Source organism: Dermochelys coriacea, chromosome 2 (genome assembly GCF_009764565.3).
Source record: "Dermochelys coriacea isolate rDerCor1 chromosome 2, rDerCor1.pri.v4, whole genome shotgun sequence".
Classification (NCBI taxonomy): Eukaryota; Metazoa; Chordata; order Testudines; family Dermochelyidae; genus Dermochelys; species Dermochelys coriacea.
The window spans coordinates 270,005,930-270,029,079 of NC_050069.1; the positions used below are offsets into that span (position 1 = coordinate 270,005,930).

Consider the following 23,150-nt stretch of genomic DNA (forward strand, 5'->3'; position numbering starts at 1 on the left):
CCCAGCCGGCGCGTTAAAGACTAACGCTGCCGTAGCACGGCGCTAAGGCTGCAAGGATACCACGGTTTCGGAGCTGGGCAATGCAAACGCCATCGACGGGGACACCCTGCCGGTGCCACAGGGCGCCCCCGCTGCTAAGCGCCTGCCGTCCGCAGCCAGGCTGTGCGCTGGGCCAGCACCCACAGAGGTGACGCGCCCCCGGGTTTCTGTTTGAGCTTGACACCCTCCCTCCCTGCAGGGGGGTTGCAAACCCTTAGCTGCCGTTTGCTCCTCCCCCCTGCAGGGGGCGCTGCTGGCGCGCGGCTCCCGCGGCCGGCGAGCCGCGCTCCCAGCATGCATTGCTCCCCCCAGCATGGCCGCCGCGCCCAGCCCCTATTGAGGAGGCGCTGGGACGCGGCCCAGCCCAGAGCCGTCGCTGCGCTCGGCCCCGCTCCCCGGCAGGCTCCGGCTCGACGCTCCCAACCCAGGGCCATGGCTGAGTGGGCGCCCGAGCAGGTAGGGGGCCGGCGGGGGCCGGCATCCTCCCCCTGGGCCCGGGGAGCCGGGAGCCGGCCCAAGGGGAGCTCTGGGTTCCCTGCCCAGGCCCGCGGGGCGGGGGGGGGGGGGACTCGCTCCCTGGTTCAGGGAGCGGGGAATGGAGCTTGGCTGCTTCACAAGCCGCAAGAGCCAGTTTCCTCCCCCCCCCCACCCCTTGTGTGTTTCTATGGCAGCCAATGCTGTGACTAGGGCTGCTCCCACCGCCTTTGTAGCCCAGAGAGACTGGCTCTGGCGGAGAAACCTCTAGGGCAGAAGGCTCCAAAGGGCTCCATCCACGTAAAGGGGCATCTGCCTGAAAAGCTCTCACCTGCTGTTGTTGCATGCGATGCCAAATGCTCTTACAAGTCACTGATTAGAGAAGGGGAAATGGGGTAGTTGGTTTCTCTCCCCCCCCCCCAGTTATTTGCTTTGTGCATTTGACAGCCCTTTGTGTGTACTCAGTTTCGCTGTTTTCTCTGGGCGGGTGGTCTGATTCCCCTATTGTTGGGGATGGGGAGGCTTTCACACACCACCAGGGAGGGGGGAGAGAGAAAATCAAAAATGCAACTGGAAAAACACAAATATTGGTGGGGTTGCAGCGACAGAGAGAGGAGCTGAAATTACTTTTAATGCATGTTTGGTTGGATTTCAAGTTTCACGTTCTCATTGTGACCCTGTAGTAGTAAAGATCCAGACTCGGGAAGCTCTCAGCTGGCTGTGGCATGTGGCTCTTTTGTTGTTTCTCTCTTCAACTGACTCTGCTATGTGAGAATGTGACCACCCCCCTTTCCAATATCTGTCATTGCAAACAGGCTCTTGAATGGGACATGGAGTCCCAGGACCTGTCACTTGAACAGCCTCTTGCTGTCCCCGAAACAACTTCTATGGAAGAAACAGATCTTCAGACGGCAGAGATTTCCCTTACCGTCGTGGCTGAAATCCAAGCTGTGGACAGAAAGGTTGAGGTTCAGGCAGCACAACTGATGAATCTGGAGGGAAGAATGAGGATGGCAGAAACGAAACTAGTCGGTTGTGAAAAGACAGCAGTGGAGTTCGGGAATCAGCTGGAGAGTAAGTGGACTGCGCTGGGAACTCTGATCCAGGAGTATGGGCAATTGCAGAGGAGGCTGGAGAACATGGAGAACCTGCTGAAGAACAGGAACTTCTGGATCCTGAGGCTCCCCCCTGGTGCTAATGGAGAAGTCCCCAAGGTAACAAGGTCCCAGCTAGTGCTGAGGGGATGTAAAGCCAGACCCTTTACCAGACACTGAAGGGGCTTTTCATATACTCAGAATGTTCTGCACAAGTAGATTTGTTTTAAAGGGAGTCCCCATCCCCATTCTTGCTGCTCACCTGCTCTGCAGCGTCCCTTTGTCTCATTGTTTCCAAGGTATATGGATTCTGCTTCTAACATTGCTTCCTTTGGAAATTTGACCTCTTAGCTCAGGCTAAGGTGAAGGGGGGACGCTTTCACTAATTGCGTGACAAACAATTTGAGAAAGGGAATAGGCTAACTAACCACCACTGAGATAAAATCAGCAGTGTTTCTTTTCCTTTTCTGTGCCCATCTCACTCATATATTTGGTTGTTTGGAGAATTCTAATGTAAATGTAACAGTGTGGCTGGCAACCGCATAGCTGTGTTTAATGGGAGATTTAAATGCAGGGTGTGACATCCCCAGAGAAGCCAACTCAGCCAATTGGAACAGGACTTTGCAACTAAAGCATCTTTTTTTGGATACTGATTGTTCAAAGTGCCCAAGGCAGCTCAGCCTACATAGTGTCTGGTGTACGCATGGCATTTGATAACACATAGGTAAGATGTGCTGCTGCTGTGAGCGACTTACAATCTGAGCCACCGATCCTGCAGTCAGATCCATGTGGGCCGACCGTTTGCTCCTGCAGAGTCTCATACAGTTTGGGGGGCTCTGCACGAGTACCAGGGTCTGCTCACATCCCTGCCTTTGCAGGATCAAGGGTCAATTGCAATAGATGCAACTAAAGGATGAAGCATGCAGCAGGCTGTCCAAAGGGTCTGCGATAGAAATCATACAGAAGGCTTTGGCTGTAGGAAGAGGCAAGGACTAGATGAGGTGAAATCCTGGCCCCAGTGAAGTCGATGGGAGTTTCGTCACAGACTTCAGTGGGGAATGGATTTCAGCTGATGGGAGCCAGGCCCAATCTTGGGGAGCACCAGGTGGGAATGGGGAGGAACAACAAAATCCAGAAGAGAATACAGTGACAGAGGGAGCACTGGGAGGGAGAAGACAGGGCAGAATGGGGTGTTGGAGGAAACAAGGGGTGGTATGTAGACATGGAGCAGAAGGTGCTGAGTGTATCACCCTTGTAATTGCAGGTCCCAGTGACTTTCAACAACAACTCGTTTAATTTCTCTGAGCAGGAGTGGAAGAGCTTGGACGAATGGCAGAAAGAGCTTTACAGGCACATCATGAAGGGCAACTACGAGGCTGTGATCTCGCTGGGTAAAGACTGGCTGGGCTTTCGTTCCTGTCTTCGAAGCTGTGTGGTCTCTGAAGTGCCAGATTTCCCCAGGGTCTGACTTATACAAGCTCCATTGCCCCCTGGTGGATTAGGGGTCTGGATGTCGTGGAGGGGGTCTGATAATGGGATATGGAGACTTTGACACAATAGTGGGGTGTTCAGTTAACTAACTAGGCTGCACTATCAGTCCCTATTGATAGTCAGTGGATGGGTGTGCCCATCACAAAAGAACCCACACAATTAGCACACCTTGCTCAGGGCTTGTGTACACTACAAAATTAGGTCCACTTAAGTTAGGTTTACAGCCACTGCAGTAATGAAATCAGCTGTTGGTGTCCACACTGCTCTCCTTCTACCAGTGGTGCATGTCCTCACCAGGAACATTGCACTGACTGAAGTGATGCATTGTAGGGCACTGACAGCTGTACAGGGCTCATAGCTAGAGCTCCCCCACCCAGGCCTGACAGCCCTAGCTATGAGTCAGGTGCTGGGCTCAGTTTCATAGCAGGGAGCCTACCAGCAGTGAAATTGATATTCATGTCAGTTTCACAGCTGCTGCTATGTCACATTTCCTCTCTGGCTCAGGCTGTCAGCCCAGCAGGGCTCACAGCTAGAGACCCCCAGCTCTGGGGCTGACAGCCAGTGCCCAAACAAAATGTGAAATAATAGCAGCCATGAAACTGATGAGAATGTCAATTTCATGCTGGTAGGCTCCCACCTGTGAGATGGAGCCAGTGCTGGGCTCCCAGCTCAGACTGTCCGCCCTGGGGTGGGGTGGGGCTCCCGCTTTGACCCCTGTTGCCAGGACTGACAGCCAGGAAGCCTGCTGCCGCCTGGTTAGGGGGGAAGGGAGGAGAGCCTGAACCTGGGTGGCAGCTGGATACAGGCTCTCTTCCCCTCGCCCCCCACCCCATCCCTCACCGGGAGGTAGCAGCAAGACTCTGTGCTGTCAGCCAACAGGCGATGTAAGTAACGCAGACACTGCGTCGCCCGAACTACATTGACCTAAGTGCTATGCCTCTCGCAGAGGTGGAGTTTTTAGATGGATGTTGTGGGCGACTTACATTGGTGGGAGCACCATTCTAGTGTAGACGCTTACCTAGGTTGATGTAAGGTAGCTTACAGCAACTAACTCTGCAGTGTAGACCAGGCCTCAGCTTGACAGGCAGTCCAGAACTTGGTGTGAACCCTGTATACTGGAGTGGAGACGAACGACGGTTATCACAGAGCTGGGGCACAGGTAGGAGAGGGGTGCTCTGAATGGAGAGAGAGGAATTTACCTGACTTCAGGTAAATCCATTAAAATGGTTACTTCAGTCTGCTTGCCTCTTGGAGTCAGAACTAGCCTGTCAGTCACTGGCAATAATCCTCTGTAGGTCCCTCCAGTTTTCTGCCTCCCCAGCAGCTGGACATCTCCCAGCCATCCCTGCTGGACAGCATTGCTGAGGGAAACTCCAGACTTCATTTCAAATGTTCAGCCATCTCAGCTGTGCTCCTATTTTGTCTGCTTCCCAGGGCAGCAGTGGATTTTGAAGGAGTTGGTTCCCTCAGCTCTGCTTTCCATTTGTAGGCATTTGCAGTGGCTACTGTCCCTCTAGGCTTCAGGGATGGAGGTAGGCTGGGAACAGCCAGAGGCAAAAGGAAAGGTCTCTCTCCTGCTTCACTCCCATACTGAGCGTCTTGCTGGGTGCTTGGTCGGTGCTGGGTGCGGAGTGCAGTTTGCTCACATCCCGTTTTGGGTGGGGTCACCTTGGGCCCAGCTTCCATGGGCAGGAGAGGTGGCAGGATTGGAAAGAGCTGGCCCTTGGGCAAGCAGGCGCCCCATTTATGTGAAGAGGATTGAGCTAGAAGGGCAGTGAACCAGCATGGAGATCGTGCCATTATCCTCACAGCCCGCACCAGGAGCCATGCCTCTGATTGCGCCACCTCCCGCTCCACTTCCTCACGGGTTGTGGATGGAGGGAACTGACACAGCACAGATGCTGCTAACACCAGAGAGTGCAGGAAAAGGGCTCCCGGCCCAGCTTTCCCCCCTATTGTCATCTCTATAAAGCCCCTCCTGCTCCCCTGCCTGGAGCCTTACTTATATCCCAGGCTGACATTTCCAAACTAAACCAAGACCTAACTTGCCCCTGTGGATCCCATGCCACAGAGAGCAGTAGAACTTCTGGGAAGCCCATCCTTGAGCCCCAGGTCAGTACCTTCCTTGAGAGACTCAAGAGACATGGGGGGAAGGGGAGATAAAGAAGCCTAGCCTCTGCGGACAGGGAAATCACCGGTCACTGGCAATAGTTTCAGAGCAATCTGAGCCCAGTTGCATGCCTGAAGCAGCCCTATGGGGACCTATTTCCGAAGGGGAAAATGAATAAATAAAATGAGTGTTTCTTCCCAGCATGCAGCAGGGCACAGCGATGCAGAAAACACCAGGCTGTGGAAATATACTGATTCCTCTAGGTGCATGTGCACACATGCTCCCCTACAAAGGGAATTCTCCTTCTTAGGAGAGGAAGGCCAGCAGCCTAAAGCAGAGGAAAGAATCAAATAGTAAAAAACAAAACAGGATAAACTTCCTGGCAGGAGTGAATGGAGTATTGTGGAGTTTCACAGATGGGGTCTGCAGCTGCCGCAGACAAACTATAGCTGTATATAGCCTCATGCACCTTGGGAAGGTGTAATGAAGGACAGGGGTATCCTGTCTCTCCTGAAAGACTGAGAAAGCATTGGGCTGTCATCCCCAACTGCTGCTGACGTCTTGGGTATTGTTCCCAGCTTGTGTTGCTGGTCTCATGCTTCACCACCTCCCCGCCGCTCCCCAGAAGATGGTTATGGAGTGAGGAGAGGGACAGCAGCCCAGCTGTGGAAGAATCAGGAGGCAGGAACGTGCCTCTTGGCCCATCATTTGTTGGTTTCTACCTGCCCTCAGCCTCCATTTTCTAAGGCCACAAGTTTCCTTATTACGCACAAGTCAATTTCCCCTGGTATCGCTACGAGGACAAGTGTGGTTATTTCTCCTGGTGGTAGGCAATGCAGTGTTTCTCACTGGGGGAGATTTTTACCTGGAAGAATGGACTTCTCAGTCTCCAGGCCCTTCCCAGGCAGCCAAGGCCAGGCAGGGGTCATTTCAGCCCCTGCTTGGGCATGAAAACTCTCAGGTGACATCAGGTGACAACCAAAATAAACAAATATGAACTGCCATCTGACACTCAAAGTGCCCCCCATGCTTTCACAAGCAGTGCTGACGTGGGTGAACAGTATTGCAAGTATGGTCCTTTTCAGTCTACACATTGCATGGCCAAAGGACTCCCCCCAGGGTGGGGAACAGTGACAATCACATCTTTCACGTAGGTTTCCTGGGATGGATAAGCTGGGGAATCCTCAGTTATTTCTCTCTTGGTTTGGCACTGGTGCAACGCTGCTGGAATCCTGGGTCCAGTTCTGGTGCCCACTGTTCAAGAGGGATGTTCATAAATTGGAGAGGGGTCAGAGAAGAGCCACGAGAACGATTAAAGGATTAGAAAACCTGCCTGAGAGAGGTAGACTCAAGGAACTCATGTCTATTTAGCTTAAGAAAGAAAAGGATAAGGGGTGACTTGGTTACAGTCTAAGTATCTACATGGGGAAAAAATTATCTACATGGGGGAAAATATTTAATAATGGACAACTTATTAAATATTGTTAATAATTAACCACTGGAACAATTTACCAAGGGTCATGGTGGATTCTCCATCATTGGCAGTTTTTAAATTGGGTTTGGATATTTTCTAAAAGCTCTGCTCTTGGGATTATTTAGGGGAAGTTCTCTGGCCTGTGTTATCCAGGGGGTCAGACTGGATGATCAGTGTGGTCCTTTCTGGCCTTGAAAGGAAACTCATAGATTGAGCGATTCTTTGAGTAATGAGGTCCACGAATCCTCTTTTCCCCCCCACCCCCCCCCGGAGACAAATGCATCCTCCAGAATAGAGCTGGAAATGGACTTCCAGGGATTCGGGTTGTTTGTTAGGTGGAATTTATCATGTTCTGCATTAGGAGAAATCATTATGCCTTTTTCTCAAAGTATAATTAACACAGTCTATAATTTAGGAAAATAGAATGAAATTATCTTGGCTGTGGAAGTTACCTCAACTGGAGGGAATTTTATGGCGCAGGGCGTTCCCTTGCCATCAGTGACTGACCAGGTTGGTTCTGCCCCCAAGCTGCAAGCAGGCTCTAGTACTTGTTGTAATGAATCTGGTAACCTTGTTACTCAAAGAAAGAAAATGTTCAGATAAGCACAGATAAAATCTTCCTACTCTCCTCCCCATGCTGCAGGGCGTGGGCCTTGGGAGCGCTCCTGGGAAGGCTCCTGGTGCCTGAGCCAGGCCGAGCGAGCCGTGTGCAGTTGAGTGTGATTGCTCAGACTGTGGGTGTGAGAGCATCTTCTTTAGCCTCTGTTCCCATCACTCCTAGCAGTGAAATGGGGGTAGCCGGCAGTGATTTTAAGAGTCTGTGTGTATTCTGACCTGCACTGTGTGAGTATGAATAAAAGTTTCTGCGCCCAATATCCATTTCCACATACAGACGCTGCCATTTCCAAACCCGACCTTCTGTCCCGGATTGAACGAGGGGAGGAACCCAGTGTGGGAGATCAGAGTGACTCTGAGGAAAGACAAATCCCTGCAGATCCCGGCCTGGGTGAGTAATAGATTAAAACTCCTCATAAACCGTGTGAGAGAGATGTTGAAACCTGGGGCAGTCTGCCTGAGTCTTTCATGCATATCTCTGCTGATGAGTTTTGTCAGTGTTTTTCTTATCATAGAATATCAGGGTTGGAAGGGACCTCAGGAGGTCATCTAGTTCAACCCCCTGCTCAAAGGGGGACCAATCCCCAACTAAATTATCCAATTTCCCCTATTTCATCTCATCCCTAAATGGCCCCCTCAAGGATTGAACTCACAACCCTGGTTTTAGCAGACCAATGCTCAAACCACTGAGCTATCCCTCTCCCCGTCAATCCTTTTCTAGCTACCCCTGGTTCTAATCTGATGTTGACCTCTCTCCTGAAATCGTCTCTATAGCATCTAATGGATGTTAGTAAAACAACACGTAATTCTCTCTCCTGTGAACAGGATCTCCCGTTTCTACTCCCAGTGAGAGCTTGTGGACTAAATATGAGGAGCCCCCTGTCACGAATCAGGGAGTCTCTGAAGAGGGAGGGATCCCTACGGATCTTGGCACATGTGAGTTTTAGACACAGAGCATCACAGAGCTCTACGTAGTCAGAGGTGGAACAGAGATGGCGCGCTGTAGATCTAGGCTCTGAGTCTGCACCCGGACAAAGAAGGAAAGTGGGGAAGCTGAGAGTGGTTGATTGCAGTGAGGGAGGGGGCAATAACAGAGAGGCCATGGACTCCGGGCTTTGGACGGATCATAGCCTCCATGGAAAAGAGATGGGCAAGAGGGAGGGAAAGGGGAGAAGTGTCACGTGGATGGAGTCAGCACGCAGAGTGATAGGCAGACACAAGGTCAGAGTGTTAGGGAAGAAAGAGTCTGCTGAGGGATCCGAGGAAATCTAGAAAACCAGCGAATGAGGGGGTATGGGTGATACTGGAACTGCAAGAGTTGCTTGGTTTAAAGGCTGCCTGATCCCTGAAGTTTGGGGGGGTAGAGATTTAGAAGAGTAGAGTTGCACTGCAGGGTAAAAGATAAGCAGTGAGGCTCCTAGCCTTGAGAGGAAGGCTATGGAAAGCCGTAATGGAACTGGGGAGAGAGGACTTCAGCCTAAGGTAGCGTGTAGTGGGTGTAGCCAGGACTACAAACAGGAACAATGCATGTCTTCTCTGATGGGTGGGGTGGAGAATCCAGCCTAGAGAGACAAGGACACGTAAAATAGTATTTAAAAGTATCTAGAGTCCAGCTGAGCACTACCCTGTGTCACACTTGGGTTCTGCTGATGGGATCCGAGGGAAGTGAAGGTGGAATTCACACTTTTGCTGGGGTTTCCTGCAAAGCCTGTTTAAAGGGACGTTGGACCTGTAATGGGACGCACACAAACCATGTTACAAAAACATTAAGGTTGCAAGTGAAGCACTCATGGGTTAGGAAGCGCTAGGGTTAAGGTTGCTTGTGCAGTGCTCCGTCGCACTATGGGGATGGTGCATGCGCAGTCCAGCACACACAAGCTAGGAGGGTCTGGAGCATGCGTAGCACGGACAGATTCCTTGACTAACTGATCAGTGAAGCTGTGAGAAGTCTAGTGAGCATGTGCAAATGTAGAATTTTCAGAGGGTTCTAACTTGGCCAGCTTTGGGTGATTTTCACAGGAATGTCAAAAAGCACATCCCTGGCTCAAAGGGCCCACCTCTTGCTGCCAAATTTCCAGTCCCTGCCCCAAAGCACAGGAGTGCCAGAGCTTCTCAAAAAGAGAGGTTGCTAGGATTTTAACACTGAAAACCAAAATATTTTCCCCTAGCCTTGTTCTCATAAATGGCTGAACTGTTTTGACTGAAAATTTACCCACACACAAAATTCAGCCTGAGGCAAATACGCAGCATGGAACGTTTCAGCTAGAACCATTAAGATTTGGCAAAGTTCTAAACAACTGAAAAGAGGGTGTTATACTGGAAAGGGTTTGGCAACTTTAATAATAGGTGATGCTGGCAGCCCAGCCGCACCTGTGGCTACTTTTAAAATCAAAGCTTAAATTCTGCAGAAGTCAGGGATGTGTTCAGTTCTCACCTAAAATGGCTGAGTCTGCAACAGTCCTGTCTCTGTGTTTCTTTCCAGTGTCTTTGATAACTGCCAAACATTGAAGCGGAGCAGGACCCCATTGTGCTAGGTGCTGTTCTAACATAGAACAAAGATGGGGCCCTGCCCCAAAAATATTTTGTATCTTTTCCAGTGTAAACACCATATTCTCCGAGTTCTATTGTGCTTCATCTCCTGAGAAACTCGCCATCTCCATCTAGCTGGGCCTCGTCGCCATAGATTCAGGCTTCAGATGTGAATCAGAAGTGTTTTGGTCTATTTGCATGCCAGTAAGGTCTGTAGGCCCCAGCTGGGGGTCATGACCACATTGTGCTAGGCACGTACATACACCTAACAGGACAGTCTGTGCCCCAGCGAGTTTACCGTGTACATAATGAGGCTTTTGTTATGCCACTGGATGAAGTGAATGTCTCTGTTCTTTCTGTTCTGGCAGATGAGCAGCAGTGTGGTGAGGAAGGTCCTGCAAACCTAGATCTTCCTAGCCTGTTACCAGGAGACTGGGAAGAGCTTTTCTGCAGTCCTGAGGAGGAATTGATGAAGGAGAGCCAGTCCAGCTCAGCGATGCTGCAGAGGAACCCTCCTGGGAGTGGGCTGAGGCGATCTGCTCGCCGTGGAAGAGATTTAGTGAAAAATGTCTCTGAGGAAGCACATGCAGCAGAGGGGCCGTACATATGTTGCGAGTGTGGGGAAAGCTTCCTAGACAAACAGCTTTTTACCACACATCAGAGAATCCATGCATCAGGGGGAGCCTGCACTTCTCTGGAGCATGGAGAAAACATTAGACAGAAACCCAAAATCACAACTCCCCCAAAAACCCAGGCACCCGTCCGTTCAAAACCCCCTAAGCGCCCTGAGCCAGAGAAAAGCTCCAATCTCAAATACGGCTTCGTAAAACACCAGGCAAACCACATGGTGGAGAGGCCCTATACATGCACTCAGTGCAGGGAGAGCTTTAGTCTGGAGGTGAGTCTTATCTTACACCAGAAGCTTCACACGGGGAAGGGCGATGGGCCCCTGACGTGTACGTATTGCGGCAAGGACTTCCGGGACCTCTCCAAAGCGATCCGACATCAGCGGATCCACACGGGAGAGCGACCGTATCAGTGCACGGAATGTGGGAAAAGCTTCATCCGCAGGGATCATCTCCTGAAACACTGGCGGGTCCACACGGGGGAGACGCCGTACCAGTGCCCCGTCTGTGGGAAGAACTTCCGCTACAAGGAATCGCTGAACTGCCACCAGAAAATTCACACGCGGAATCCCCAGCCCCTGGAGGGTTCACAGCAGCTGGAGACGGGAACCCAGACCACCCTCCTCGGCGTGAAAAAAGAAAATAAACAGTAGCTCCACCCTGGGTGGGGACTGAGGAGCTGTTGCATTTAAAATGAAAGAAAGCGTGTGAGGTGCATCACAACGGCGAATGAACAGAAGCCATGGCCTGTCCTTGTGGCCATGCTACAAAGCTTTGCTTCACTGACGTTTAAATGGAGTTCCTCTTACTAACTATTGGGGTGAAATCCACCCCATGCAGGGGGCCAGCATGAGGCCTATGCACCATTTAAACCCTGTGGGAGTTGCATGGGACTTAACAGGCCTTGTGGACTTCATCCCTAGAGAATAAATGAGCTATTCCCTGGGTTGGCAGCAGGAGTCAGCATTTAGTAGGTGTTTCCCCACCTACCCTGTTTCTGGTGCATATTTATAGGAGTGATACCAATTTTCATGGTCATTGTTTTCCACCGGCTTTCATTGCAATGCTGGAAGCATGGAGGGGGCACCATTCCCAGCCAGCAGGCCAGTCAATCTAGTGGAAGAGAAGAACTTGGCTGGGGAGGTGATGCAGGGGTGGGCAAAGGGACAAAAAAAACCCCTGAGTTGGAAGAAGTGGATGCAGAAACGGTCCTGGAATGGGAAGATAGAGGGGACCGGGAGGGAGGCAGATGGACATGGATGAAGGCTGTTGGGTGGGAAAGTAACTCCAGGGGAGGATGTGACTGTGGAGACCCTCTTCTCATTCCACCCCTGAGAGGGTGAAATTATGCACCAAGCAGGCTCTAGACTCTATTTTGGACTTGGCCCAATGGAAAGGTGCCTATGATTTATTCATATGAACTTCCACTGAAGGTGATTTTACTGGTCACAAGGGTAAGTGACACAAATGAGAGCAACTTATGCTAAATCCTGGAAGGGTTGTTTTAGTTAATGCTATATCAGAACTAGGATATTATTCTAAGATACAATAAAACATGTGGCACTATATTTCACAGTTGATCTAAGCTATTTAAATGTATGAAATAACTGACCCAAGTTTTGCAGACTTTTGTAAATATTGGTTGAATTATATAAGAAATAAGTGTTGTTAAGGAGTGACTGTAACTAGATGTCTCTTTCTCTGTGTAATGTCAGCTGCTGGTCGTGGTTGTGTTTTTGTAATACCTTTTTTGCAAAATCTGTCAATACAGTGTTTCCATTCTGAAGCCCTTGTCCGGCGAATCAGTGGCTGGAGCTCTGTCCTACTGCCCCGCCAGTCTCATCTTCTCCCTGCTGTATAGTTTGTTCTCCCTTTTCCCCGCTCCCCTGGCTGAAGCACGCTTGGCTGTACCTGTTAAGAGTTGCAAGTTTTCGTAGCATTTTCCTAGCAACCTAATTAGTTTGTCAATTGCATGGTCTGAACTAGCTCACCGTTGTAGTCAATGAAAACGATATTGTCAATGGCCAAGCATTGAAAAATCATGTCATGCCCCCCTATCATGAAATTGGTTTCAGAATGGCGAGGTGTTCAAAGTAATAAATGATGGAGATGTGTGTGTGTGTGTGTGTGTGTTTTCAAAGCTCTTCATGACACTTAGAACCTTTCCTTTATGGGTAAGTGAAAGGGGTGATTGTCAGGTCAGCCCAGGACTCAGAAAGTGGGTGTTAAGGAAAACACCAGTGATTGTGAGATGATGGCAACAAGAAGCGTCCCCTGACGGTGAAGCTGAGACAATCCCCTGTCAGCTATAGAGTTGCAGGCCAGTAAGAAAGGGAACCCCCCTGTGATTCCCCTAGCAATGGTGCTGGGGCGGTTCTGGGATCTCCCCCCTGCATGCAGCTCTGCACCCATCTGGCTCTGTATGGCGTTAAGGGGAGGCTCGGGCCAGTGCTGTGTAGGGGGTGCTCCCCGCAGGGTGAGGGGTTAACAGCCGCTCCTGGCCCAGCGGGAGGTTGGCAGCTCTGAAGGGCTGGGAGGCTGAGCGGCGCTGGGTGTCAGGCAGCTGCCGGGGATTGGCATCTAAGCGAACCTGCCGGCCCGGGGAAGCGAACTCCGCCAGGGGCCCGTCTGCTGGGGCCCGGGCCCCCGCCCCGGCTTCCCCCCCCGTAGGGGCTACTCCGCCCCGCGGCCCGGCCTTGCACCGGCGGGAGCGGCCTTGCAGCGGGCCCGGGGAGCTGCAGGAACCTGCCCCGGCCCGAGCTCCAGGCGGCTGAAGCGGGTTCGCCCAGACCGGCCCGAGCGCCGCGTTTCCGGGGGGACGGGACCGACCCGAACCCGCGGAGCGTCCGACAAGGCCCCGGAGAGCGGAGCGCCCGGCGCCGCGATCCCCCCGCCGCCAGGGGCCGCTGCCGCCCCGCTCCGCCCCGCCGCTCCCGGCCCCGCCAGCCCGGCCGCGGCTCCCGGCCTCCCTCCCTGCGCCCCGGCTGCGCTCGCTCCGCTCCGCCCGGCAGCGGGGCCGGCCCGTGGCGAGGCGGCGCCGGGACTCTGCCCAGCCCGCAGCGGGAGCGGAGCTCGGCCGGGCCGGGCCCGCTGCAGAAGCCCCGCCCGGGGGGGCCATGGCCGAGCGGGCCGCTGCCCAGGTAAGGGCGGGGGGGGGGCAGGAAACCCCCTGTCGGGGGGGCCCCCCGGGAGCTTCTTCCGGGCCCGCGGCGAGCCGGGACCGGGGCTTTGCTGCCCGGCAACCGCGGTGTCGGTCTCGGCTGAGCGCCGGGCGATGTGGGCAGGGCCCCGCACCCGGTTCCTGCCCCCGGGGCCGGGCTCCGCCCGGGGCCGCAGGCTCTGGGGAGGGCCCCGGGACCGGGTGGTGCCTGCCGGGCTCGGGCGCACGTCGGGGCGGGGAGCAGCGGGCGGCCAGTGGCCCCGAGACCGGGCCCGGTGGCAGGTTAACCTGGGGCATCTGCTCCGCCTGCCAGCCCAGGGGCTTTGCACTTTGTCCCTGCTGGGGGCTTGCGGAGCGGTTTTCCTGGAGCCCCCCCGGGAAGGGGATAGTTCAGGTCCTGGGCGCCCAGACCGCGGGTTTCTAACGGCACGGGAACAAGGGCAGCGCTTCCTGCACCCTTGGGGCTGGGCTGGGCTCTGGGACAGAGAGAGGATTTTCCACACCCTTCAAACGCAAACCTCCCCCTTCTGCCCTAACACGTGTTTGGGGGTCGGACTGGATACCAGCCCCCCCGGCTGCCCAAGGAGGCGTCGCTGCAGCTCAGGGGGGCTTTGCAACCCCTTCCCCCCAGTGCTTTTATAAAAGGCAGGCTGACCAGAGATTCTCCTTTGCCTCTCTGAGCACCTTATTTATTTGTATTTGACCCGCTGACGAATTGTGATTGGTTACAGCTGCCTGAAAACCTCCCAGATCCTCCAGGGCTGCCACACTGGTTAGCTCTGAATAGAGCCCTGGAACAATGCTGGCTCTGCTGGGCTTGAGCCGTGGAAATGTCCCAGTTCTTACTCCGCTGGGTCTGTAGGGTGGTTACAAATACTCGGCTGGTCTCTCAGGTGGGCGGCAGGGGCACTTTAGACAGGGGGGTCTGAAACTTTTTCATGGTGTAGCCCACGGTCTTTAATAAAGTGTGTGTCTTGCGGATGCCCCCTCCTCCCATTGGCTGTCACCCAGCCCGTTGCCCGCTGGTTTGCACAACTTCCCTGCAGCAACAACAGCAATTGCTTGCATGCAGAAATGATCTTAGGAAAGTTTGTAATTGTTCTGCTGGTGGCAGCAGTTCCTCCAGGTGGCTCCTGGTTCCTTTCCAGCAACTACTACTCAAGGCAGCTGGCCTTGGCTCCTCCTTGTTCCCTGCTCTTTCTACAGGTCATCAAGTTCTTCCTTCCAATGAAGAACCTATGACCCCGTAGAAGGAAGAAGGTGGAGCTCACGCTGTCAGCTCTCCACAGATCAGCTGTGGTCCATGGGCCATAGTTTGAGAACCTGCTGACTTAGCATCTGGGTTGCGTTTGCAGGGCTAGTGTGATGTCTATGTACCATTTTTTCTTTCCACACTGGGCAAAATTGATCTGGAAATCACAGACACAAACATGGAGTCCCAGGGCCCTGTTTGCTACAGAATCAGGTTTCAAAGCAGAAATGTGCCTGACAGTTGATCTTTCAGCCTTAGCTTCTGGAATCTCGTACTTTTGAGTGCTTAATTTCTCCATCTGACCTTTGCATAACATCATGCTAATTCTCTTGGAGGTTTTGTGTGTGCATTCAATAAAAATAAAAATGGGGTCTGAGAAAGCATCGAGCAGCTTGTAGCATGCGAGCGGCTGTTGCTCTTGGAGCTGATGTTGACAAATGGGACTGTGCTCCCAACTCCATTTTCCATGTCCACACACAGGCTCCAGAATGGGACGTGGAGTCCCAGCACTCGCCTCTTTCGCAGCCCCACACTGTCCCCAGACGGACTTCTGTGAGAGAAACCCCGCTGCAAACTGCAGAGATCTCCCTGACTCTAGTGGCTGCAATTCAAGCCGTGGAGAGAAAAGTTGACGCTCACGCCATCCGGTTGCTGAATCTGGAAGGGCGAACAGTGACGGCTGAGAAGAAATTGATAGGTTGTGAGAAAACCGTGGTGGAGTTTGGGAACCAGCTGGAGAGTAAGTGGGCCGTGCTGGAGACTCTGATCCAGGAGTATGGGCTGCTGCAGAGGAGGCTGGAGAACATGGAGAACCTGCTGAAGAACAGGAACTTCTGGATCCTGAGGCTTCCCCCAGGAACTAAGGGGGAGGTACCCAAGGTAATTATCCCAGTTAGCTAGATCATACTGATTAAAGATGGAGGGAAATTATGAGGTAATTGAGTCAATTTCTCCTCCACACATGCAAGGGCCAGATATAGCACCCCACTCAGCCCCACGCGGGATGTACAGGTTTTAAACTGATCAGTTGTTTTTTGGCTGAGAAGCAGAGTCTGCTTCTTGTTACTTTGTGATTCCAATCATCAGCCCCCTCTCCTCCTCCCATTGGGTTCTACACACGCCAGTCCCAGCTCCCCATAGAGGGTCAGTGAGCTCTCTGGAGCAGAGAATCACTTCTGTGGGATGTTTGTGTAGTGCCAGCTCTATAGTCTCCACTCCTGACTGGGACCACTAGGGGCAATCACGATACAAATAACGAGGCTAGAATCAATGGCTAGAAACGACTTGAAAGTGGCTTCAGGTCATTCTTCGCCCCTGGATCCCGCGGCCAATTCATGAGGGTTTGAAAATCGCTCCTTCCTTTTAAGCCGTGACGATGTGGGAGACCCACACAAACAACAGGGAAACTGGCCGGCTTTGCGAGGGAGATGACAGAAGTGCAACTCACACAAAGGTGCTGTCGTGCACAAAGCAAACAGGCTGAAAAAAAGAGGAAAATCCCCACCTCATCTCTTTCAGTTCTGGGCTCTGTAAGAATTACATATTAAAAAGGAAGTGTGTGGAGTTTTTTTAAGTTGAGGGCACCCCTTTAAAAATAGGGAATGATCCTGAACCGGATCAGAGCATGCACTGGACTGGGAATCCAGAGAGTTGGGGTCTGTTCTTAGGTCTGCCACCAACCTGGTCTGTGACCTGGAGCAAATCCCTTCCCTTCTTGAAGCCTTTTTCCCCTCCAACCCTATGTCTGCCTTGTGAACTCTGTGTATACAGCACTCAGCACTATGGGACCCTGAGCGCATCTGGGGCTTCCAGTAATATAAGTAATGGAAGGGGAGATATACCCAGATGATCTATAGATCTGATATAAACCAGCCTATGAGGGCACTGCAAAGCCCTGGTCAGAGCTGATTAACCCCATTCTGGTCCTTCCTACCCTCCGGCCAATGAAAGGAGAGGGATAAAGTGTGAAAGTCTCTGGAAGGGCTGTACCGCTGTGTGTTCTTCACTGTTGCTTACCATGTGACAAGGATCCTACTGCCAGGGTTGCTTCCTAGGGTGATTTCACCTCTTCATGCCGGGCCAAGTGGGAGGAGGAGCATTCACAGATTTGGTAGGGGACAGGGAATTCCGGAGAGGAAACAGGCCCGGATTGTCACATCCTTACTCACATCGAGTAGCACCTGAGTGCACGCCCTATTCACCAGGAATATCAGAATCGAGCCCTGGGTGACAAAAGGGGATGAAACGTGATGATGTTTATTTCCTCCTCCCTGTGCAAGTTGTTCTGAGCAGTTTGTCCAGTAACGTGCTTAGAAGAAGAAGAAGAAGAAGAAAAGTTGTGAAGCATTTCCGTGACACATGTGTTAAATATTCTCCCCTGGTCTCGTGTGTAGCGTCACGTGACCGCGCCTGCTGCTGCCATTATGATTTGACAGCTGCTGCTGAGCGTGCAATGCTTGTGGTTGCAGGTCCCAGTGACATTTGATGACGTCTCCGTCTATTTCTCCGAGCAGGAGTGGGAGAACTTAGACGAATGCCAGAAGGAGCTTTACAAGAATGTGATGAAGGGGAATTACGAGACCCTGATCTCGCTGGGTAAGGATCCTCTCATAAAACTTGTGACCTTTGCTCTGGGGGAGGGATATTTTCAGGTCTCTGCCTTCTGGAGGCTGTTGAGGGACTGTAAGAGTCAAGTGAATTTAACGTCCTTTATGGAGCACGGTGTCCTTCACCGGCACATTTGACGTGCTACAGGGCTGGAGGGTCGATTGAATTAAATGCGGGTGTCAGTCCAGGAGGGTTCCCGCCCCTCAAGCCGCAGCCTTCACAACTGACATGCTGCTTGGCCACTTCATCAGAGGTGCTTAGGGGAGAACGGGCCCCATCCAGAGCACATTACGCACACGTGGGGCATGGGCCTGGCCTAGCTGCAGATCCAGAGGGTCCTGAGCATACACGTGATGCTCTCCTCTGTCTGTTCCTTCCCTGCAGTGGGGCTAGGGGATCCGTGTGCCATTCCCTCCCTGCTTGGAGGTGAATCCTGGCAGCTGTCCCATCAGCTAGCCCTTTCTGCTTTATGCCCAGCTGGGGAGCAGTCATGTGATCTCAGCCCAGATGGAGCAAGCAGGGCTCCATTCCCTGCGGTTCCTCACGGACCCATCGGGGTGGGGAGAGCAGCTTTGCTGGTGTCGTGTTTGCCTCCATTCCTCTTCCCCATCCCATCACCGTCAGCGACCAGAGGGAGCTGGTTTGAAATCCATTCCTGCTCCATGTACTGGGTAGCCGGTGAGTGTCGATATCTCTTTCCACGAACAGACTACGCCATCTCCAAACCCGACATCCTGTCCCAGATAGACCCGGGGGAGGAGCTGTGTGTCGGGGATCGGGAGGACTCCGAGAGGAGAGAGATCCCTCTGGAGCCCTGCGCGGGTGAGTTAGAGACAGCCTCACAAAATGCTTTCTGGCCAGAGGTAGGAGAGAGAGAAGGTGCTGGACTGAGCTGGGGGTAGGGAGGGGGAACTGTGCAGAGCAGATGGGCTGGGAAAGCTGTGAGTGAATGTTCTTGATGACCAGTTGCAGAGAGGGGAGACTGGAAGGAGGTGGGAGGAGAGGGGGATGGTAAGGGACTAGGGTGACCGGATGTTCCGATTTTATAGGGACAGTCCCTATATTTGGTGCTTTTTCTTATATAGAAGCCTATTACCCCCCACCCCCCGTCCCAGTTTTTCACACTTGCTGTCAGGTCACCCTAAGAGGGACTAACAGGGAACACACTCTCGCAGGCCTCGGGAGTGAGAGCCGGGTAGACCGGCAAGGTAGCCACTGTGCAGAGCTGAAGGAGGTGATTGAAAGCAGAGCAGAGTTAGCATGTGGGTAAAGAGCCCATCACAGTGGGGCAGACACCCAATATTTCAAGCCCCTAGCTCACACAGGAAGGTGTTAATGGCTTTGTTCAACCCCTGATGTTGACCTCTGGTTGGGAGGGAGGGCAGTTCACATCCTGGGATCCAGTGGAGAGGCACCTGGAGGGGAGTTAAGAAGCGGGCTGGATCCAATGTCTGGAAGTTGAAGCTACACAAGTTCAGACTGGAAACAAGGTGTCCATTTTTGCTGGTGACAGTAATGATCCACTGGAAGGCTTTACCAGCAGTCAGGGTGGGGTCTCCACCCACTGACCATTTTTAAACCAAGGTTGGGTGATTTTCTAAACGATTGGCTGTAGGAATTATTCTGGGGCCGTTCTCTGGCGTGTGTGATACACAAGGTCCAGCTGGGTGATTCCAATGGTCCCTTCTGGCCTTGGGATCTATGAAAGGGGCCTGGCTTCATTTCCCAGCTGTCAGTGACCTACAGTGGTATGAGTAACAGCATATGGTATGAGTAACAGTGTGGCCGTGTGGTCTGCAAGGCGGGGCTCTCCAGCCTTCTGCGTGCTGGCTGCATCCTAACGGCATGAGGAGAAAGCCACTTGTTCCCAGCAAAGCCGACGTTCTGCAGCTGATCGTGGACCCCTACCCTGAGATATGCAGTCAGCGATTTCCCTGCACCTGTGCCCCCCGTCCCCACCGTGCGCACGCTGACAGTGGAGGGAGATCTCCCCTCCCAAGGGACGCTGGTACAAACTGCCCACTCACACTCTCGCCACCTGCCCTCTGGAAGAGTGACATGGTGGTTGAGATGCTGCTGGCGCCGAAAGGCTGATGGCACCAATGGCACTGAACCGGGGCAGTGGGAGACTTGCCTGTAGCTCTGTGCAGACAAGACCTTAGATCAGTAGAACACTTATAACTGCCCCCGCTTTACCAGGGGTATTATGAGGGGCTTGTTTCAGCTCCCTGGCCGTGGTCAGTCCCAGCCCGGCCATGAGCTTGCATTGAGAATCCAGGACACCATAGTTTCAGGAGGTTGCCTACATCCTCCACCTATGCAGTGAATACAGCCTGGATTCTCTTTGTATTGCAGCAGATAGTGGGGTGGTGGTCAAAATGGAGGAGGAGAACCCTGAGGAGGAGCCGGAGAACTTGGAGCTACAAAGGACGTTGCCGGAAACGGAGGTTTTCCAGTGTCCGGAGCAGGGAACAAACCATGAGGAGAGTCTGTGCAGTCCCGAGAGGGAGCCAGCGGACCTGCCCGGAAACGGCCTGGAGGAGCCGTCTCTATGCGGGACAGACCCCCAGAAGATCGAGCCGTTGCTTGTTTACCTGCAGAGCCCTGCAGCAGCGAGGCTGTTCGTATGCGCCGAGTGCGGGAAGAGCTTCCGCAGCCGGCAGCATCTCACCCTGCATCAGAGGGACCACGCAGGAGCAGGGGCCTGTCTGCTGCAGCCTGGGGAGAGCTTCATCCTGAAACATGGCCCCGGACCCCACCCCGGGGCCCAGGCGGGAGGCAAACCCTACAAGTGCTCCGAGTGCGAGCGCAGCTTCTGCCACAAGTCCAGCCTGCGGAAGCACCACCTGGCGCACACCGGGGAGCGGCCCTACGCCTGCACCGAGTGCCGCAAGAGCTTCAAGCAGAGGGTGAGCCTGGTGCTGCACCAGCGGATCCACTCAGGGAAGAGCGAAGGCTCCTTCATCTGCACACAGTGTGGCAGGTACTTCAGCCACCACTCCAACCTGACGCGGCACCTGCGCATCCACACAGGGGAGCGGCCCTACAAATGCACCGAGTGCGAGAAGAGCTTCACGCGCAACCAGTACCTGGTAGAGCACCAGCGCATGCATGCAGGCGAGCGCCCCTATCACTGCCCTGAGTGTGGCAAGAGCTTCCGCTACAAGCGATCGCTCTATTACCACCAGAACATCCACACCGGGAAGGGCTTCCCCCTGCAGGGCTTGCTGGACCCCGGGCCGGGCCATGTGGGGTAAACCAACAGCAGGGCCAGAATCCACACTCCGTGGGGCTTACAGGGGGCTGCCTCCCTCCGAGAGCAATGCCCGAGAGCTCCAGCCATGGCACTGCAGCCACTTGATTGTTACAGAAACTAAGCTATATTTTTCAGAGTATTTTGAATGCAGCCTTTTGTTAAGAGAAGTAGGAGTGTCAGCCTGGATAAGGCGGAGGGTCCCTGTCCTGGACTCAGGGCTGGCAGAGCCTAGCTGGGAGGGAAGGGTGAGGAGATGGGGGGTAACTTGAAGGGGACATGGGGCCTTCCTAGCCCCACCTCCACCGAGTTGTTCATATGGGGCTGGGCACTGATTTCTCTGCAGTGTCCTAGCCTCTGTGTCCTGCTGTGACTGAGTGGTAAAGGGCCCCGGCAGCATGGAAAGGGGAATCCCCGCCGCAGGCCCTGGGTCTCCTGCAGCCCAGGGAGAAGAGCTGGCAGTAACGGTTCTGACCCACCATGTGGGACCACGGCCTATGGCCTGGGTTAGGGAACACCGTTACCAGGCAGGGCTGCACCCAGCTCGGTTTCAGTGGGTGTTGCCAGGGGATCCCCTGGCCCATGAATGTTCAGATGTTTCGCTCCCACACTTTGCTGCCCCATGGAGCTGGGAATCTGTGCGGGATCCGTGTATTCTCATAGCAGGGGCCATGGACGACCCAGCCATGATCCTCTAGGAATCTTGCTCGGGATTCCTTCCTTCCCTGGGCTCCTCCAGTTTGTTCCTGTGGTGATCCTCCTTGCAGTTAATTTTCCCACCTGCCTGCTGTTTGGCTGGAGCGCCCTGTGATGCTTCCCTGGGGCACCTTGTTACCACCTGCCCTTAGCATGGGGAAGCTTGGTCTGTGCCTGCCAGGGGTCAGCTTCCCAACTCCAGCAGGCAACACAAGCCCTCCCAGGTAGGCCTCGCAGGGCCCCTTCCTCTCTGCTGGTTACCGATAGGCCCCCTCGAGCCTGCAGTATCTCCCTGGCACGTCCAGCCCCTGGCCTGCTGCTCACTTGCAGGATTCACAGATTTGCTGCTTCCCAAGAAACAGCCCACCCCCCCACTGCCCCTCAGTTTGCCGCTCCGCTTCCCACCCAGCACTTATATTGGTACATCGTGAAATCAAGGATAAGGTTATTTAATGAAGCCCAGAGCATCAAGTGATAGCAAATGGTTCCAGCCAAAATAAAATCATAACCAGTGTTGTAGGACCTTGCCTTTTCATTCTCGAGAGCCCCCACGGCTGGGAGAATATTGCTCACACCCCAATCCTGGCAGCATTTTACAGCCTGACTAGCTGCTTGCCTCCGAGGTGAGGGATTCCGGGTGTTTCCTTGCCTCCCAACCTCTACCAGTCCCATCCTTTGTCTTTATTCATAACAGGACGTCAGCTGCTGTTTGTGTCAGCGTGTGCAATCTGCGAGAGAGGATGTTCACAATCTCCCCTTTTCCCTGTGGCTCGGTGTGCAGCCGGGCCCGTGGAGTGAGCTGCCCAGTCATATGTGGCTGGGGAGAGAGCGGGGTCTGCTGCTTTCTGCCTGAAACGAACATTTCCAAGGTGTGTCGCCTCCTGGGGACCTGCCTTGTTCCCTCCAAAACCCTAAGAAGGTCATTTTCAGTCCAGAGCCAGCTCTCTTTAATCATTCTCCATACATAGGTCATGCAATGATTCTGATGACTGGTAGGTTACTGGCTCTGCGTAGAGACCTTCGAAGAACTCTGATGCATACATCCGACCCAGGGGATCCCTGCAAAACTCTGTGCCCTCTGCCAGGTGGCACCAAGGAGTCTGCGGGTCACAAGCCCATGTACGTTGTAACCTTCCCCCACCCCCTCTCTAAGGCCATTTCAGTGAGATGGGGCAGAGCACTTCGCCTGTTGCAGCACAGGGGCATGGATCACACCCTGTGTGCTTCAGCGTCACTGAGCCGGGCATGGCTCCCACGCTGCCTGAAGCACACGAGAGCAGAGCGCCCCGGGGGACATGGCCTGAGAAGGACCAAGGTGGGTGGGATGAATCGGAGAGAGGAGGGGAAACAAGGGCAGAAAGCCAGGAGGGAGGAACTTGGTGGGTTGAAAGGTCCATGGGATGAGGTTCTCACAACGGCCTAGGAGGTAGGGCAGGGCTATTACCCCCACTCTACAGCTGGGGAAACTGAGGCACGGGCTAAGTGACTCACCCAAGGTCACTCGGGAAGTCAGTGGCATAACAGGGAACTGAACTGAGGTCACTGAAGTCTAAGACTGGTGCCCTAAGCCACTGGGCCATCCTGCCTCTCATTGCCATTTGGAGGAGGGGGGCAGGTTGGTAGCAGCAAGAGTCTGGTCTGGGCTCGATTTGTTTTTGGCCACACAGGATGGTAAAAACAATCCACCCAGTCTCGGGACTGAATCCAGTGCGACTTGCCCCCAGCCCGCT

The 23,150-nt window shown here is 53.6% G+C and overlaps 2 protein-coding genes across 7 annotated transcripts; both read left to right on the plus strand.

Annotated features, from left to right (window-relative positions):
• The first annotated feature begins 46 nt into the window (after positions 1 to 46).
• On the plus strand, positions 47 to 12,238 carry LOC119850780 (zinc finger protein 777-like). Of its 2 annotated transcripts, none has more exons than XM_038389343.2 (6): positions 47 to 187; positions 1,329 to 1,727; positions 2,872 to 2,998; positions 7,575 to 7,688; positions 8,123 to 8,233; positions 10,195 to 12,238. In XM_038389343.2, the coding sequence occupies exons 2-6, from the start codon at positions 1,344 to 1,346 to the stop codon at positions 11,103 to 11,105; spliced, it is 1,647 nt and encodes a 548-aa protein (XP_038245271.1). In that variant the 5' UTR covers positions 47 to 187; positions 1,329 to 1,343; the 3' UTR covers positions 11,106 to 12,238. The 2 variants fall into 2 exon arrangements, with proteins under 2 accessions (XP_038245271.1, XP_038245270.2); XM_038389342.2 differs by having other exon boundaries at positions 50 to 495.
• Positions 12,239 to 13,362: 1,124 nt separating this feature from the next.
• Positions 13,363 to 21,935, plus strand: LOC122458449 (zinc finger protein 777-like). 5 transcript variants are annotated; one of them, XM_043507065.1, is made up of 6 exons: positions 13,368 to 13,519; positions 13,550 to 13,592; positions 15,345 to 15,743; positions 17,333 to 17,459; positions 18,180 to 18,293; positions 19,827 to 21,935. In XM_043507065.1, exons 2-6 carry the CDS (start codon positions 13,569 to 13,571, stop codon positions 20,726 to 20,728), a joined length of 1,566 nt encoding a protein of 521 aa, XP_043363000.1. In that variant the 5' UTR covers positions 13,368 to 13,519; positions 13,550 to 13,568; the 3' UTR covers positions 20,729 to 21,935. The 5 variants fall into 5 exon arrangements, with proteins under 5 accessions (XP_043363003.1, XP_043363001.1, XP_043363002.1 ...); XM_043507066.1 differs by having other exon boundaries at positions 13,364 to 13,592; positions 19,830 to 21,935; XM_043507067.1 differs by having other exon boundaries at positions 13,364 to 13,592; positions 17,378 to 17,459.
• Positions 21,936 to 23,150: the final 1,215 nt, after the last annotated feature.

Bases quoted from the DNA above. Each gene is read 5' to 3' on its own strand.
- LOC119850780 (XM_038389342.2), top strand. From the start codon at position 334: ATGCATTGCTCCCCCCAGCATGGCCGCCGCGCCCAGCCCCTATTGAGG. The intron at 496-1,328 runs GTAGGGGGCCGG...CATTGCAAACAG, and splicing joins CTGAGTGGGCGCCCGAGCAG to GCTCTTGAATGGGACATGGA. The intron at 2,999-7,574 runs GTAAAGACTGGC...TTCCACATACAG, and splicing joins CGAGGCTGTGATCTCGCTGG to ACGCTGCCATTTCCAAACCC.
- LOC122458449 (XM_043507064.1), top strand. From the start codon at position 13,569: ATGGCCGAGCGGGCCGCTGCCCAG. The intron at 17,460-18,179 runs GTAAGGATCCTC...TTCCACGAACAG, and splicing joins CGAGACCCTGATCTCGCTGG to ACTACGCCATCTCCAAACCC. The intron at 18,294-19,826 runs GTGAGTTAGAGA...TTTGTATTGCAG, and splicing joins CCCTCTGGAGCCCTGCGCGG to CAGATAGTGGGGTGGTGGTC.